We start from the raw sequence: 18,535 nt of genomic DNA, 5'->3' as shown, positions 1-18,535 counted from the left end.
AAACACACGGTCCACAAGTTTCAGTAAGATTAAAGTTCATTCAATTCAGCAGCTTTTATCTTTAGCAGCTGAATAACAGAATGAAGAAATCTTTCACGAGCCATAGAGAGAAGCAAAAGGAAAATCGGGTGAGCCAATACTCACCTCAGAAACATTTAGTATAATCACACCCCTTGCCCTCCTCCTCGTCTGCAGTCTCACTTGAGAGGCGGTGCTGGTGCAATGATGAAAAGTTTGGGGAGGAATGATTAATTCTGCGTGACACACCTTCAACTGGCCCCTAGTATAATCCTGTTACACACTAGGCTACCAGTTCAGAGTGTCATTTAACTGTGACTGTGCTTGTACCAGCCAGTCAATCTTTTTTTGCAACTTCTTGTGCCCAGAACATCATGTCAGCTCCAGCTGCTTCAACCAGTCCCATTCCATCTGGAATGAAAGTGTGGACATCATTTCCAGAGCTCCTGATGATAGGGGAATTTGTAAGTGACATTGCACTATTTTATTAAGTTGTTGTTAAAAATGTATTGCTGTATTTATACTTTGGATTGCAGTGTGTCTTTTCCAGGATCCTTGATATTCCTGTAGGTACATAGAGAGCATGTAATGGGAAACTGGGGCACGTGAAGCAGAGAATACCCGTCAAAGAGAGTGTAAAATGAGAGGCATCGAGAGAAAAGAAAGGAGGTGAAAGTAACAGAAAGAGAATGAGAGAGAGACAAGAACAGAGCAGGCAGAGAGAATGAGATAAAAGAGGCAGGGAGAATAAAAGCACACAGAGCAGAGACATCAAGCACAAAGGGAGACGGGCAGCGACGGAGAGAAAGAGGAGAAGGCAAAGGGAGGAAAGTGAGAGCCAGGGAAAAAGAGAGAAGGGAGAGAGAGAAACAGAAAAAAGGTGAAGAGGAGGGAGTGAGGGAGAAAGACACATAGATATAGATAGAGGGAGTAAAAGGAGAGAAACGGAGTTAAAGGGAGAAAGACAGTCGGAGAAGAATGAGACGAGATGATTGTGGAGAGACACACACATGCCAAGGGAAATAGAGAGAGGAGAGGAACATAAGAGAGAAGAATGAACAGATAGAAAAGGGGGAAAAATGCTCTGAAGTGAGGATGGCTTAAAATTGAAAGGCAACTTATTCTGAATTAAATAAATAAATCTGAACATAAATGATTGAAGATCAATGCTTACAAGTAATTACTGTACTCTCTCAACTAACCTAGGTTTGTTGAGCCACGCCTGTGAGAGAGAAACACTGTTTTCCTGGTGTTAGTGTTTGCAGCAACAGTTTACAGGTGTATCGCAAATGAGTCATTTGTAAAACACTGAACGATTTAGATAAGCAAGTGGCAATATTATTATTCCGCTGGGAATAAAACAATTGAGGCATTTTTAAGTTTTTCCTACTTGCTAAAAGAATGCAATAGCCTGCAAAAGTTACTTGAGCCAGTCTGCAGGTTGTTTAACGCTTTGGCCCCGGCTGCTAAAAACAATTCCGTTTCACTATAGGAATGTTTCAGCAGGAGGTCCCAGTTGCAAATCAACAGGATTGGCAGGAGGCTGAGAGCAGGTCACATGCTCGCCTGCAGGGCAAATGAAATGCAGCACCGGAGAACTAAAAGGAGAAGAACATACGGGAAGGGTTACTTCCCCTCTAACTAGTCAATGTTTAAGTGTGAAGCTGTTTTCTGTTACCAGGTTTCCTTGTTTCTGTGGGAAGAGTCATATCGAATCATAGAATGGTTACAGCACGGAAGGAGGCCATTTGGCCCGTCGAGCCCATCCCGGCTCTCTGCAATAGCACTTCAACTAGTCCCACTCCCCCGCCCTTTCCCCGTAGCCCTGCAAATTTCTTCCCTTCAGGCACTTATCCAACTCCCTTTTGAAAGCCGTGATTGAATCTGCCTCCACCACCCTTTCAGGCAGTGCATTCCAGATCTTAACCACTCGCTGCGTAAAAAAGTTTTTTCTTACGTCGCCTTTGGTCCTTTTGCCAATCACCTTAAAACTGTGTCCTCTGGTTCTCGACCCTTCCACCAATGGGACCAGTTACTCTCTCTATCTACTCTGTCTAGACCCCTCATGATTTTGAACACCTCTATCAAATCTCCTTTCAATCTTCTCTGCTCTAAGAAGAACAACCCCAATTTCTCCAGTCTAGCCACGTAACTGAAGTCCCTCATCATTCTCGTAAATCTTTTCTGCACCCGCTCTAAGGCCTTCACATCCTTCCTAATGTGCGGTGCCCAGAATTGGACACAATATTCCAGTTAAGGCCGAACCAGTGTTTTTTACAGGTTCATCATAATTTCCACGCTTTTGTACTCTATGGGCTGGATTTTGCCAGCCCTGGGGAGGCGGGTTTGCAGGTGGGACTGCCGGGAAAATGGCAGAATTTGGGGGCAGGTGCCCAACCCGCCTCCATGCCATCTTGCCAGGAGGCGGGTAGCCGACTCGCGCCGGCTCCCGCCTCCTCGAGGCAGGAAGGGGATTAATGCCAATTAACTGCCTGCTAACAGGTAGTTAACAGGCAGTTTTTTGGCTGATCCCTATTTTGAGCCCTGAAGTTTGGGTTTCCCGACAGCTCCAAACCTCGCCAGGGTCAGCGAGGCGGGCCGTTGGTCTGCGGGGGTCGGAGGGGTCGAGATGTCCAGTGTGCAGGTGAGTAATGGATGCATGTGTGCAGAGGTAAGTGTGTGAGGTGTGTGTAAAGTGTTTTAATAAGTTTTGCTTACCTTTACTTCTTCCTGCAGGCTTCCTCCCTTCAGGTCTCAGGAGTCCCTCAGCTCACCGGCACAGAAAGCAGAATGGCCGCTGAACTGTCAAAAGCTGCAGCCTTTCTGATCAGGAAGGCTTTCTAATTGAGTCTTGAGTAAAGACACAACTTAGAAGACAGATTGTCAGTGTTTGACAGCTTCACAGAGCTGTCAAACGATGACATTTCATCTGTCAAAAGCTCTCGACAGATGAAACGGCACTCGCTGACGTCACCTGTAATTGGCTTTCCCTTAATTGGCCTGCTAAGCCCGCTGGGCGGGCTTAACAAGGTCAATGAAGGGAAAATAGCGTCGGTTGGCCAAAAGTCAATGGAGGCGGGACTAAAACCCAACAAGTGGGAGTCCCGCCTCCAAAAGCTCCCCATTGACAAAATCCAGTCCTATACCTCTATTTATGAAGCCCAGGATCCCGTATGCTTTTTTAACTGCTTTCTCAACCTGCCCTGCCACCTTCAACGATTTGTTATACCCCTATGTCTCTCTGTTTGTGCACCCCCTTTACGATTGTACCCTTTAGTTTATATTTCCTCTCCTCATACTTTCTACCAAAATTTATCACTTCACACTTTTCTGCGTTAAATTTCACCTGCCAAATGTCCGCTCGTTCCACCAGCCTGTCTATGTCCTCTTGAAGTCTATCACTATCCTCCTCACTGTTCACTATACTTCCAAGTTTGGTGTCACCTGCAAATTTTGAAATTGTGCCCTGTACACCCACATCCAAGTCATTAATATATATCAAGAAAAGCAGTGGTCTTAGTACTGTCCCCTGGGGAACACCACTGTGTACCTTCCTCCAGTCCGACCCCGGGGAACACCACTGAATACCTTCCTCCAGTCCGACCCCTGGGGAACACCACTGTGTACCTTCCTCCAGTCCGACCCCGGGGGAACACCACTGTGTACCTTCCTCCAGTCCGACCCCTGGGGAACACCACTGTGTACCTTCCTCCAGTCCGACCCCGGGGGAACACCACTGTGCACCTTCCTCCAGTCCGACCCCTGGGAAACACCACTGTGTACCTTCCTCCAGTCCGACCCCTGGGGAACACCACTGTGCACCTTCCTCCAGTCCAACCCCTGGGGAACACCACTGTATACCTTCCTCCAGTCCGACCCCTGGGGAACACCACTGTGTACCTTCCTCCAGTCCGACCCCTGGGGAACACCACTGTGTACCTTCCTCCAGTCCGACCCCGGGGGAACACCACTGTATACCTTCCTCCAGTCCGACCCCTGGGGAACACCACTGTGTACCTTCCTCCAGTCCGACCCCTGGGGAACACCACTGTGTACCTTCCTCCAGTCCGACCCCGGGGAACACCACTGTGCACCTTCCTCCAGTCCGACCCCTGGGGAACACCACTGTGCACCTTCCTCCAGTCCGACCCCTGGGGAACACCACTGTATACCTTCCTCCAGTCCAACCCCTGGGGAACACCACTGTGTACCTTCCTCCAGTCCGACCCCTGGGGAACACCACTGTGTACCTTCCTCCAGTCCGACCCCTGGGGAACACCACTGTGTACCTTCCTCCAGTCCAACCCCTGGGGAACACCACTGTGTACCTTCCTCCAGTCCGACCCCTGGGGAACACCACTGTGTACCTTCCTCCAGTCCGACCCCGGGGGAACACCACTGTATACCTTCCTCCAGTCCGACCCCTGGGGAACACCACTGTGTACCTTCCTCCAGTCCAACCCCTGGGGAACACCACTGTGCACCTTCCTCCAGTCCGACCCCTGGGGAACACCACTGTATACCTTCCTCCAGTCCGACCCCTGGGGAACACCACTGTGTACCTTTCTCCAGTCCGACCCCGGGGGAACACCACTGTGTACCTTCCTCCAGTCCGACCCCGGGGGAACACCACTGTGTACCTTCCTCCAGTCCGACCCCGGGGGAACACCACTGTGCACCTTCCTCCAGTCCGACCCCGGGGGAACACCACTGTGTACCTTCCTCCAGTCCGACCCCTGGGGAACACCACTGTGTACCTTCCTCCAGTCCGACCCCTGGGGAACACCACTGTGTACCTTCCTCCAGTCCGACCCCTGGGGAACACCACTGTGTACCTTTCTCCAGTCCGACCCCGGGGGAACACCACTGTGCACCTTCCTCCAGTCCGACCCCGGGGGAACACCACTGTATACCTTCCTCCAGTCTGACCCTGGGGAACACCACTGTGCACCTTCCTCCCATCATCCTTTTGTATGAGGCTTTTGCTTTTTGATACATTCAGCACTGGCTGTTGGTCTCTGATCTCTTACTGCAGTTTAGAAGAATGAGGGGTGGTCTCATTGAAACATACAAAATTCTTACAGGGTGTGATAAATCCATGTAGTGGAACAAGAACTCGAAGAGGCGATATCTTGGAACTAGTATGAGTATTTTATTAACCAGAGTAACAAACATCATGCCTGCATCCTGGCATTCCACCTTTGCTGACCTTGACAGGAAGCAAACCTCTGACCTTAACAGGAAGCAAACTTCTGACCTTAGCAGCAGCATTGGCTACAGCACCACCTGGGGGATAACCTTAATCGTAACATCCCAGATTACTATATCCCTCTTCCCTTAAGATTTCAGTATGAATTTCTAAACAGACAACCATTCCTGAGGGTCACATAAGGAGTCTCCATTCATCATGTTCCATACTTGACGAATCTAACAGTTCAGTATCAATCTATCTGGTGGCTTGCGAGACCTTTGTGAACGTCTAACTGTACAGTCCCTGCTTGTTTGTGGTGAAGCCACCAGCTGCTCCTGAGCAGTGCTCAGAGTACCTGACTCTGCAACGATGGTTTCCTCTTGACGAATAGGTTCCTGTGGAATTGTCTTTGTCCCTGGGGGTGGCACCACAGATTCACTTGGATAACTGGGGGCAACCCTGTCTTCAGTCATTGCATCTGGAACCTTCATTTCAATTTCCCCTTGTCTGGGAAGTATCTGATCTACATGCCTGCGTACTACCCTACCATCTCCCAACAAGACCTTGTATGATACTGGACCTGTCATTGAGTCTATGAAGCCAGGAATCCACTTTGGTCCATAACTGAAATTCCTGGTAAGGACCGCATCTCCTTCTCCAAAACTTCGGCTCTTTGTTCTTTTGTCATGGTTCTCTTTTTGTTTGTTTTGTCTGTTTTCCATTTTCCTTCTTAAGTCTGGGTGGACAAGGTCAAGAGTGGAGCGTAGTCTACGACCTAATAACATCTCAGCAGGAGAGAGTCCTGTGGTGGATTGAGGTGTTATTCTGTAGCTGAACAGAACCCGTGACACTTTGGCTGCTAAACTCCCTTCTGCACTTTTTTTCATCACCTCTTTAAATGTTTGTATGGCTCTCTCCGCAAGTGCATTCAAGGACGGATGATATGGAGCCGAGGTCACCTGCACTATGCCATTTTTTCTCAAGAACTCTTTTGTCTCTGTACTCACAAAACAATTGGCATTGTCACTCACCACGATTACTGAAGCTCCGACGCAGGCAGTCTATAGTAGTAGTGGCGGAAGCAGAATTTACAGGATAAACATCCATCCATTTGGAATGTGCATCAATTATTATGAGGAACATCTTCCCCATGAATGGACCCGCATAATCTAAGTGCAATCTTCTCCATGGTTTATCCGGCCACTCCCAGGGGTGGAGAGGAGCCGCTGCTGGTGCCTTCCGGTGTTCCTGACAAGTGCTGCATGTCTTGACTAGATTTTCTATCTCCTCATCTAGCTTTGGCCACCACAAGTAACTCCTAGCCAAGGCTTTCATACGCGAGACCCCAGGATGACACTGATGTAGTTGCTCTAGTATAGACTGTCATGCTGGCTGTGGAATAATCACTCGTGCTCCCCACAACACGCAACCATCCTACACACTCAGCTCTGTTTTCCTGACATTGTAGGGTGTGAAGTCAGCCCCTTCCGGATGCTGTGGCCATCCCCTCACCACATATTCTCGAACTCTAGGCAGTACTGGATCTTTACCTGTCCATGTTCTTACTTGCTCTGCAGTCACAAGTGCCGTGTCAGTGTCCTCCAACATCAAAACTCTGTCCTCTGGAGCTGCACGGATAGGTGTGCCTGGCAGTGGAAGACGGCTCAAGGCATCTACATTCCCATGGTATTTGTCCGCCTTGTACACGATGACATACTCATATGCCCTCAACGTCACGGCCCACCTCTGGATCCGGGGTGACACCATCTGTGGAACTGCTTTCATTTCATTGAAAAGAGAGAGAAGAGGTTTATGATCGGTGCATATGGTGAACTTCCTGCCATATATGTACTTGTGGAACCTCTGTAACCCAAACATTACTGCTAACCCCTCTTTGTCTAACTGGGAATAGTTTTTTCCGCTGGTGTTAGAGTTCGGGACATAAACCCTATTGTTCTTTCAGTTCCATCTTCCATGCAGTGTGAAAGAACTGCCCCCAGCTCGTAAGGTGAAGCGTCACAAGAGAGAATGATGTCTTTCTCTGCATTGTAGTGAACCAGCACATCCGACGACAGCATCAGTTTCTTGGACTGTTCAAATGAAACCCCCTGCTCCTCTCCCCACTGCCACTGTGTCTCCTTGCGCAATAGTTTGTGAAGAGGTGCTAACACAGTTGACAAGTTTGGTAAAAACCTGTTATAATAGTTCAGCAGTCCCAGGTAAGCTTTTAACTCAGCCACATTTGTAGGAGCAGGGGTGTCCTGCAGTGCTTGTACCTTCTCCTTGAGTGGATGGAGCCCGGTGGTGTCCACTCTGTGTCCCAGGAACACTACCTCATTCCCCAGGAAAGTGCACTTACTCCTCTTGAGCCGGAACCCTGCCCTCTCCAATCTCTGTAGTACCTCTCTCAGAGTGCTCAGATGCTCCTGGTCGGTTCTTCCCGTCACCAGAATGTCATCCAGATAGATGGAAACATGTGGAATCCCTTGCAGTACCCCTTCGATTGTCCTCTGGAAGATAGCTGGACTAGATGAGACACCAAACGGTAAGCGGTTATATGTAAACAAGCCCTTGTGTGTATTTATGGTGACATACTTCTTTGATTCGTCATCCAGTGTAATCTGCAAGTAAGCATGACTCATATCCAACTTTGTGAATTTCTTTCCTCCAGCCAGGTTTGCAAAGAGATCCTCTGTTTTGGGAATCGGATACTGCTCTAGTTTGGACACCCGATTGACTGTCAATTTATAATCTCCACAGAGTCTTACCGAATTGTCCGGTTTTAGAACAGGTACTATGGGAGCTGCCCATTCTGAACATTCCACTGGCTCCAGTATGTTCTCTCTCAATAGACGGTCAAGCTCAGCCTCTACCTTTGGCTTCATGGCATAAGGCACAGGTCGTTGTTTAAGGCTCCATCCACTCAAGGAGAAGCTACAAGCACTGCAGGACGCCCCTGCTCCTACAAATGTGGCTGAGTTAACAGCTTACCTGGGACTGCTGAACTATTATAACAGGTTTTTACCAAACTTGTCAACTGTGTTAGCACCTTTTCACAAACTACTGCGCAAGGAGACACAGTGACAGTGGGGAGAGGAGCAGGGGGTTTCATTTGAACAGTCCAAGAAACTGATGCTGTCGTCGGATGTGCTGGTTCACTACAATGCAGAGAAAGACATCGTTCTCTCTTGTGACACTTCACCTTACGGGGTGAGGGCAGTTCTTTCACACTGCATGGAAGATGGAACTGAAAGAACAATAGGGTTTATGTCCCGAACTCTAACACCAGCGGAAAAAAACTATTCCCAGTTAGACAAAGAGGGATTAGCAGTAATGTTTGGGTTACAGAGGTTCCGCAAGTACATATATGGCAGGAAGTTCACCATATGCACCGATCATAAACCTCTTCTCTCTCTTGGTTTTGCTGTCCTCCCCCTTTTGATTTGGATTCCTCCACAGGTGATTTCGCCCTGCAAGCTCGTTTTATGTGTCCTTGTTTCCCACACTTGTAGCACTTTTCCTCCAGAAACCGGCATTCACTCACCAGGTGATCGCCCTTGCATCTATAACATGCCTTCACATGCTCATGTTGTGGTTTCTGATGCATGTTCAACTTGTGCACAACAACCTGACCTGCAACTTGCATAGCATTAGCCCTGTCTGAACCCTGTATTTCTTTTACATCTCGGTTCGCTGTCTCTATGGCTTGAGCAAGTTACAATGCTTTTTCATAAGTAAGCCCAGTCTCGGATAATAATCTACGCTGCATTCGGTCGTCCATAATTCCGCAAACTAGCCTATCTCGCAGCATTTCCTTCAGGTTGTTCCCATAATTGCAATCTTGTGCTAATTTACGCAACACCACTACATAGTCCATTACGCTCTCTTCCTCTTTCCTGTTCCTTGAATTAAACTTGAACCGTTGTACAATCTCACTAGGCTTAGGGTTGAAATGTTCTTTTAGCAAAGCCACTAATTCAACAAATGATTTGTCTCCAGGCTTTTCAGGACTGAGCAGATTCCTCATCAAACTGTAGGTCTGGCTTCCCACTGAACTAAGTAGAATGGCTTTCCTTTTTCCGGCATCATTTATTTCATTTGCTTCGAAAAAATAACCCAACACTTCACAGTATTCCTCCCAGGTTTGTGCTTGACTATCAAAAGCGGAAACCATTCCTACCATGGCAGCCATGCTCTCTTCCAACTGGTAGCTAACTTCAGCTCGTGATTTTGTTGTTTAAAAGTCCTGGCAGACTTCTCTTCTTTATCCAGGGTCCTTTTTACCTTGTCGCCAAATGTGATAAATTCATGTAGTGGAACAAGAACTCGAAGAGGCGATATCTTGGAACTAGTACGAGTATTTTATTAAACAAACAGAGTAACAAACATCATGCCTGCATCCTGGCATTCCACCTTTGCTGACCTTGACAGGAAGCAAACCTCTGACCTTAACAGGAAGCAAACCTCTGACCTTAGCAGCAGCATTGGCTACAGCACCACCTGGTGGATAACCTTAATCATAACATCCCAGATTACTATACAGGGCTTGACAGAGTAGATGCAGAGAGGATGTTTCCCCTGGCTGGGGAGTTTAAAACCAGGGGTCACCGATTCAGAATAACGGGTCGGCCATTTAGGACTGAGATGAGGAGAAATTTCTTCACTCAGAGGGTGGTGAATCTTTGGAATTCCCTACCCCAGAGGGCTGTGGAGGCTCAGCTGTTGTGTATATTCAAGGCAGAGATCGATAGATTTTTGATATTAAGGGAATCAAGGGATATGGGGATAGGCAGGAAAGTGGAGATGAGGTAGAAGATCAGCCATGATCTTATTGAATGGTGGAGCAGGCTTGAAGGGCTAAATGGCCTACTCCACAGGAAAAATATCCATCCGTGGCTAACGAAAGAAGTTAACGATAGCATTAGATTGAAAGTAGAATCTTATAATGTTGCAAAGAATAGTAGTAAGCCTGAGGATTGGGAGAGTTTCAGAAACCAGCATAGGATGACCAAAAAATTGATAAAAAGGTTAAAAGTAGAAAATGAGATAAAACTAGCAAGAAATATAAAAACAGATTATAAGAGCTCCTACAAGTATTTAAAAAGGAAGCGAGTAGCAAAAGTAAACATTGGCCCTTTAGAGGCTGAGACAGGAGAAATTATTATGGGGAATAAGGAAATGGCAGAAATGTTAAACAAATATTTAGTACCTGTCTTCACAGTAGACGACACAAAAAGCATACCTAAAATGGCGGGGAACCAAGGGTCGAATGAGGGTGAGGAACTTAACATAAGTTAATTAATATAAGTAGAGAAAAAGTACTAGAAAAACTAATGTAACTAAAAGCCGACAAATCCCCTGGACCTGACGGCCTACATCCTAGAATTCTAAAAGAGGTGGTTGCAGAGATAGTGGATGCATTAGTTTTGATCTTCCAAAATTCCCTAGATTCTAGAATGGTCCCACCGGATTGGAAGGTACCAAATGTAACACCGCTATTCAAGAAAGGAGGGCAAGAGAAAACAGGGAACGGCAGGCCAGTTAGCCTGACATCAGACGTCGGGAAAATGCTGGAATCCTTTATTAAGGGAGTGGTATCAGGGCACTTAGAAAGTCATAACATGATTAGACAGAGTCAACATGGTTTTATAAAAGGGAAATCATGTTTGACCAATTTATTGGAGTTTTTTGAGGATGTAACTAGCCGGGTAGATAAAGGGGAACCAGTGGATGTAGTATATTTGGATTTCCAAAAGGCATTTGATAAGGTGCCACATAAAAGGTTATTCCACAAGATAAGGCCTCATGGGGTTGGGGGTGTTACGTCCGTGTATAAGAAGACACAGACTGCGGAGAACGGTACAATAGGTGTTTACTCAACGTGGCTCAGACTGCAACTGATCTGTACAGATTACTACTCAGCGTTATATACAGGTGTGGTCACTGCCGGTACTACAGTATACATGAGTTGTAAAAAGTAGTTCCCCCCTTAAAGGTACATACATTACAATTCCTCCCCTTTTAGATTAACAGTACCATAACACTCATTTAACAATTAAATATCAAACTAATTACAATTAACACTTTTAACATGCAACATTAGCTGAAAATAGTCTATTTATAAATTCAGTTTTTGGGGAGGCTTCCTGATCCTTTCTGGATAGCGCCTTTCCCGAGTGTCTTGCTCTTGGTGCGGAGGTGATTCTGGCCCCCTGTCGTCGGTTGGTTCATCAGCTTCCGATGCTACTGTTTCTGGGGTAGATGTTACCTGTACGTCGGGTTCATCACCAGGTACGTATGGGCGAGGCATGGGGTTGACTTGTTCCTGTGACTCTAGGATCTGGTCAGCATGGCATCTCACGATGCTCTCCCCAATGTCCACTGTGTACATTAGTGGGCCCTGCCGTGTGCATATCGTTCCTGGCTGCGATTTTTCTGTTCGGTAGTCGCGGGCCAAGACTGGTTGCTCCTTGTTGGCTTCTCATGGATGTGCTGGAATTGCTTACTCTCAACATCTCTTCGTACGTTTGGTCTGAGCAAATCCAGGCGAGATCTTAACCTTCGGTTAAAGAACATCATGGCTGGGGCCTGGTTGGTGACTGCATGTGTCGCATTCCGGTAGGCGAACAGGAAATTGTCCACCTTGTGCTGCAGCGGAATGTTGTCATTGTACATTGCCTTTATTGCCTTCTTAAAGGTTTGTACGAACCTCTCAGCCAATCCATTTGTGGCTGGATGATACGGGGCGGATGTGTAATGCCTTACCCCATTCTTTTTCAAGAACCTTTGGAACTCTTCGGACATAAACTGTGGTCCGTTGTCGGAGCAAATCTGTTCGGGCAAGCCATTCCTGGCAAAAATGGTCCGTAGGACTGCAATAGTTTTCTCCGTGGTGGTGGAGGACATTTTGATGACCTCAGGCCATTTCGAGTACGCATCCACGGCTATTAAAAACATTGAGTCCATGAATGGACCAGCAAAATCAATATGCACCCGTTGCCATGGAGATGAGGGCCACTCCCATGGGTGTAGAGGGGCCTGTGGTGGTGCATTTTGGACTTTCTGGCATCCTGAGCAGCTCTTGGTCAGGTCCTCGATTTGTTTATCGATTCCCGGCCACCACACATAAGCCCTGGCTAGGCTTTTCATTTTTACCCCTCCCAGATGACCCTCATGAAGCTCATTGAGCACTCTATCCCTTAACTTGGGTGGAATTACCACTCGGGATCCACACATCAAGGTCCCCCGGCACACTGACAGCTGTTCTCTCCTTGTCGAGAATGCTGGCAAAAGTGAGTCGCCATGTGCTGGTCATCCCTTCACCGTCAAATCATATACCCGAGACAGTGTCGGGTCATTTCGGGTTTCCTTTTCGATACAAGTGTTAGTTACCGGTAGGTATTCAACTATAGTCGAATGGAATATTTCGACAGGATCCACTGCTGGTGCTTCCTCCGCAGTAGGCAGTGGCAGGCGTGATAGCCCATCAGCATTTCCATGCTGTTTCGTGCCCTTATATTCAATCTCATAGTGGTGCGCCCCTAGAAAAAGTGACCATCTTTGTAGTCGTTGCGCAGTCATCACCGGGACGCCCTTCTTCGGATTAAAAATGGAGACAAGAGGCTGGTGATCAGTCAGCAAGGTGAATTTCTGCCCGTGCAGATAGTGATTGAACTTTTTCACTCCCCACACTAGGCTGAGGGCCTCCCTGTCAATCTGGGTGTAGTTACGCTTGGCTGAGATTAGTGATCGTGATGCAAAGGCAATTGGCCTCTCTGAGCCCTCCGAGAATTTGTGCGACAGCACCGCTCCAATGCCGTAGGTTGACGCATCACATGCCAACCGAATTGGTAATGCTGGGTTGTAATGGGCCAATACCTCTTTCGATGTGATTAGTGTTTTGCTCTTCTGGAAAGCTCGTCTACATTCGTCACTCCACTTCCATGGCACCCCAGTTTGCAGTAGGGTGTTCAGTGGGTGTAGTATTGTAGACAAATTTGGCAAGAACTTATGGTAGTAATTTACCAGCCCGAGGAACGACCTCAGTTGTGACACATTTTCCGGTGCTGGAGCCTTGACTACTGCCTCAATCTTCTCTGGGGACTTATGTAACCCCTCTTTATCGATAACGTGGCCACAATACGAGATCTGTTTTCTAAAAAACTCGCATTTGGGGCGGTTAGCTCGGAGCCCATATTCCTGCAATCTAGTGAGCACCTGCTCCAGGTTGGCAAGGTGATCACTGTCATTTTCGCCCGTGACCAGGATGTCGTCCAAATAACACTGGGTCCCTGGGATCCCTTGCAGGACTTGTTCCATTGCCCTCTGCCAAATAGCCAGAGCTGATGCTACCCCGGATACCAGCCGGTTGTATTGGTAGAGACCTTTATGGGTGTTGATTGTGAGGTATTTTTTTGATGCTTCTTCTACCTCCATTTGCAGAGACGCCTGGGCCAGATCAATCTTAGTGAAGCGTTTCCCTCCAGATAGCGAGGCGAAAATATCTTCAATCTGCGGAAGTGGATATTGTACGGTGTGAAGGATCGGGTTCACTGTTACCTTAAAGTCCCCACAGATGCGAACCTTCCTTGGTTCCCCAGGCGTGCTGCTCAACGACTTTTTCATCACAGGGACGATGGGTGTAACCCACTCACTCCAGTCTACCTTGGACAGTACACCTGAACGTTCTAGACTCTCCAGCTCTGCTTCGACGGCTGGGCGGATCGCACAAGGTACCGGTCTGGCCTTAAAAAAATTTGGGCTTGCGTTTACTTCAATTTTAATCATCGCTGTCATGCCTTTTAATGTTCTGAGTCCTTGCTGGAACACTTCTTTCGCGTCAATTAGGATCTTTGACAGTCACCCAGGTGTGACGTCATCATCCTTTTTGTCAGCCACAGTCAGTGCCTGTATGGAATGCCAATCCAGTTGTATTTTCCGGATCCATTCACGTCCCAGTAATGGTGGTCCTCCATCTTGCAATACATACAGGTCTAATTTTGATGTTTCCTTACCGTTATATATAATGGTCACCCTTATTTTTCCTTTGGGGTAGACTTTTTGCCCCGTGTACGTCTTCAAAATAATTTTTGTGTCTCTCAAGGGTATGTGTGAGCATAGCCGCTCGTAGTCCCGTCGGTTTATGACTGTTAGGGCTGATCCTGTGTCCAATTCCATCTTTACCTGGACTCCTGCTATCTTGAGAGTGACCCAAATGGTTCGGTGGTCCTCCGTTGTGATCACATTATGTAGTTTCAGACAACTCAGTTCCCTGCTTTCGAAGTCGTTATCACTCTTTTGTTCGTCTGAACTATTCTCCGTTATCTTATGTACCTTCTTGTACTTTCCTTTGGTCGGTTTCTTATTGCTGGTTTTCTTTCCCGACCTGCAGACTCGTGCTATGTGTCCTACTTTTCCACACTGTCTGCACACTTTGTCTTTGAACCAGCAATCATTCTGGTCGTGTGTTGTTCTGCCGCAGCGATAGCACTTCTCTGTTCCATATGACATTTCGTTTGTGCCATATTCTTGCGGTCTCTGTTGTATCTCTGCAGCGCCCCGTGCTGCTGCTTCATATGATACCGCAATGCTGAAAGCCTTTTCCAGCGTAAGGTCCTTTTCAGATAAAAGCCGTTTCTGGGTTCCTTCACTTTGAAGCCCACACACAAACTTGTCCCTTAAGGTATCTGCCAGTCCCGCTCCAAACTGGCAGTGTTTCGATAGTTTGCGCAGTTCTGTTAAATAATCAGCATTGCTTTCATCCTTATGCTGGTTCCGTTTGTGAAACTTGAATCTTTCTGCTATCAGCAGCGGTGTGGGGTTTAAGTGTTCCTTTAGTATCGTTACTATGTCTTCAAAACTCTTTTCCATTGGCTTCGTTGGGGTTACTAGATTTCGTAATAAACCATACGTCTTTGCACCCATTAAATTTAACAATACCGACGCTTTCTTGTCATCTGACACCCCATTTGCCTTGCAGTGCACCTCTATTCGTTCAACATATGTAGTCCAATCTTCGACTTCATTGTCAAATGCGGTGATACTGCCACGCTTCGGCATTTTGGGTGTGGTTTAAAATGGCATCTCCCAATGGCTTAAAATGGCATCTCCCGCGCTTTCCTTCCTCCCCCGCTGCTGCCGATGCCGCTCCCGGCGGTTCTCGTGGCAATGGCGGCACCCTGTAGGTTTCGCGTGATTCTCCTGCGCTTTTGCCAACGCTGCTCTCGGCAGTCCTCGTGGCAATGGCGGCGCCTCGCGGGTTTCTGCGCGTCTCTCTCTCCCTCTCTCCGAAGCTGCTCAGCCCCTGAACACCGGCTGCGCCCTGTGCGCTCTGCCCTCTCTCTCTCTCCCCCGTCGACGCTGCTCGGCCCTTTGCTGTGCCGCTCGGTCGGGCTCTTGCCCGCCGCTGTCCGGGAAGGGTCTGCGCACTACCTGTTGCCAGCCCATTTCGCTGGACCACCTCGACTGGAAAGCCAAGCCTGGCTCTCGACAGCCTCCCCCGCAATTCTCGAGCCTCTGCTGGATGACTGGGCGGTTGCCTGTGGTCGACGCCCGAGTCTCTGGCCTTGACCTCCAATCCACTGATCTCCAGGAACGAATCCCCGGGAGGTGATGCAGAGTTGCAGGTAGGTTCGAACCTGCCTCGTCGCCAATGTTACGTCCGTGTATAAGAAGACACAGACTGCGGAGAACGGTACAATAGGTGTTTACTCAACGTGGCTCAGACTGCAACTGATCTGTACAGATTACTACTCAGCGTTATATACAGTTGTGGTCACTGCCGGCACTACAGTATACATGAGCTGTAAAAAGTAGTTCCCCCCTTAAAGGTACATACATTACAGGGGGTAATATAGTTGCATGGATAGAGGATTGGTTAACAGACAGAAAACAGAGAGTAGGTATAAACGGGTCATTATCAGGTTGGTAGGCTGTAACTAGTGGGGTGCCGCAAGGATCAGTGCTGGGGCTTCAGCTATTTACAATCTATATTAATGACCTAGATGAAGGGACCGAGTGTAATGTATCCAAGTTTGCAGACAATACAAAGCTAGGTGGGACAGTAAGCTGTGAGGAGAACACAAAGGGCTGGATTTTACCAGCCCTGAGGAGGCAGAGGCGGGACTGCTGGGGAAATCAAAAAGAATGGGGGTGGGTCCCAAACCCGCTCCCAACCCACCTCCAACCAATTTTCCGGGAATCTGGTCCCCGATTTGCGCAGGGACACGAATCCTAGCGGTGGGAATATGATTATCGCCACTTAACTGGCAGTTAAGAGGTTTTTTCCAATTTTTAGACTTCTGCTGTGGGCTTCCCAACATTGCGGAACCCCGCCAGGGTAAGTGAGGTGTGCTGTGGGTCTGTTGTAATGTCTGTGCATAGATGACAGCTGCAGAAGTAGTGTGAAGGATGCAATGGGACACTGGTGAGTATCAGAGGTAAGGAAATGTTGTGAAAGTCATTTTAAATGTGTTTAGATTTTTTCTGTAGGTGACAAGCTTTGAAGTGTTTGTGTGGCCTCACCTCATTGGGAGACGTGGCCTCACCTCATTGGGAGAAGTGACAGATTGCTTCTGTACCCTCACCTGCAGCTGCCATCTGTTTTATCCTAAGGAGAGACTAATTGGTGAGCCTGGGGGCAAGGGCTCACCTTTGTACAGTGGTTTTCAGTGTTTGACAGCACCTCAATGCTGTCAAAAACTGTCAAATCATCTGGCAAAAATAAATCGTTCATGTCCCTTTAAGAAAACCAGCAGATGAAGCGTCATCAACTGATGTCATCTGACACCGGCTTTCCCTTAATTGGCCAGCAAGCCCGCAGGGTGGGCTTAACAAGGCCAATCAGGGGAAAATAGCGTCTGTGCGTCGGACGTCGCTGGGGCGAGATTAGAACCTGGAAGGCAGCAGTCACGCCCCCAACTCGTCTCGGCAGGTAAAATCCAGCCCAAAGAGTCTGCAAAGAGATATAGATAGACTAAGTGAGTGGGCAGTAAGGTGGCAGATGGAGTATAATGTAGGGAAATGTGAGGTTATTCACTTTGGTAGGAAGATTAGAAAAACAGAATATTTTTTAAATGGTGAGAAACTTTTAAATGTTGGTGTTCAGAGAGATTTGGGTGTCCTCATGCAAGAAACACAAAAAGCTAGCATGCAGGTACAGCAAGCAAGAAGGACGTCAAATGGCATTAACCTTTCGTGCAAGGGGGTTGGAGTATAAGCGTAAGGAAGTCTTGCTACAATTGTACAGGGCCTTGGTGAGACCACACCTGGAGTAATGTGCACAGTTTTGGTCTCCTTATCTAAGGAAGGATATACTTGCCTTGGAGGCAGTGCAACAAAGGTTAACTAAGTTGATTCCTGGGAGGAGAGGGCTGTCCTATGATGAGAGGTTGTGTAGAATGGGCCTATACTCTCTAGAGTTTAGAAGAATGAGAGGTGATCTCATTGAAACATACAAGATTCTGAGGGGGATTGACAGGGTAGATGCTGAGAGGTTGCTTCCCCTGGCTGGAGTGTCTAGAACTAGGGGGCATAGTCTCAGGATAAGGGGTAAGCCATTTAAGACTGAGATGAAGAGGAATTTCTTCACTCAGAGGGTTGTGAATCTTTGGAATTCTCTGCCCCAGAGGGCTGTGGATGCTCAGTCATTCAGTATATTCAAGGCTGAGATAGATAGATTTTTGGACTCTAGGGGAATCAAGGGATATGGAGATTGGGCGGGAAAGTGGAGTTGAGGTCTGTAATGATATCAGCAAATAGTGATGGTATTTGCCTGTTTGATTATGATGCCTTACCAGCATGTTTGCCTGATTGATTACTTATGCCTGACCAGCAGAGGGCATGTGACAGAGACAAGCAGTTTGGTTTTAGTTTTGCTTTTAGATGGATCACTAGCATGGTGTCTCCTGTAATGCTGTTAAAAAGAGTTGAACAGACTTTAGATTAAAAGACATTCTCTTTCATAAATGTCTCGTCATTGAACCCACAAAGAAATCAATACATGGTGTCAGAAGTGATTGAGAGAGATGAAGAGGAAAAATCTGAAGTTAAATCAGCTCTCCACATATTAGCAAGCCAAAAGAGAACATCGTTACTTACCATTGGAGAATAGCTAACGAAGTGAAAAAATGGTAGGCTTACACCCACCGGCGAAGCTTCAGTTGACAGGTAATGTGGCTGAAAATTGGAGAAGGTTCAAACAATGTTTGGAGTTGTATTTATCAGCAATCGGAGCTGACGAGAAAAGTGATAAAATGAAAGCGTCAGTGTTCTTACATGTCATGGGTGATGAAGCGCTGGAGGTGTATAATAACTTCACTTTCGCAG

At 47.4% G+C, this 18,535-nt stretch overlaps 1 protein-coding gene across 1 annotated transcript in view; it reads left to right on the top strand.

The window, feature by feature from the left end:
• The first annotated feature begins 253 nt into the window (after positions 1-253).
• Positions 254-18,535, top strand: part of LOC147112992 (myelin and lymphocyte protein-like) — a 37,069-nt gene continuing 18,787 nt past the window's right edge. Inside the window, exon 1 of the mRNA XM_085996256.1 lies at positions 254-482. Coding sequence (XP_085852382.1) covers positions 393-482 — 90 coding nt within the window. The 5' untranslated portion in view covers positions 254-392. The remainder of the gene's footprint in view (positions 483-18,535) is intronic.

This window comes from Somniosus microcephalus, chromosome 9 (genome assembly GCF_052327205.1).
Source record: "Somniosus microcephalus isolate GS21.2 chromosome 9, FLI_Smic_1.0, whole genome shotgun sequence".
NCBI classification, from domain to species: Eukaryota; Metazoa; Chordata; class Chondrichthyes; order Squaliformes; family Somniosidae; genus Somniosus; species Somniosus microcephalus.
The sequence above is the reverse complement of the archived record's forward strand: the minus strand, read 5'-3'. Positions and strand labels throughout refer to the sequence as shown.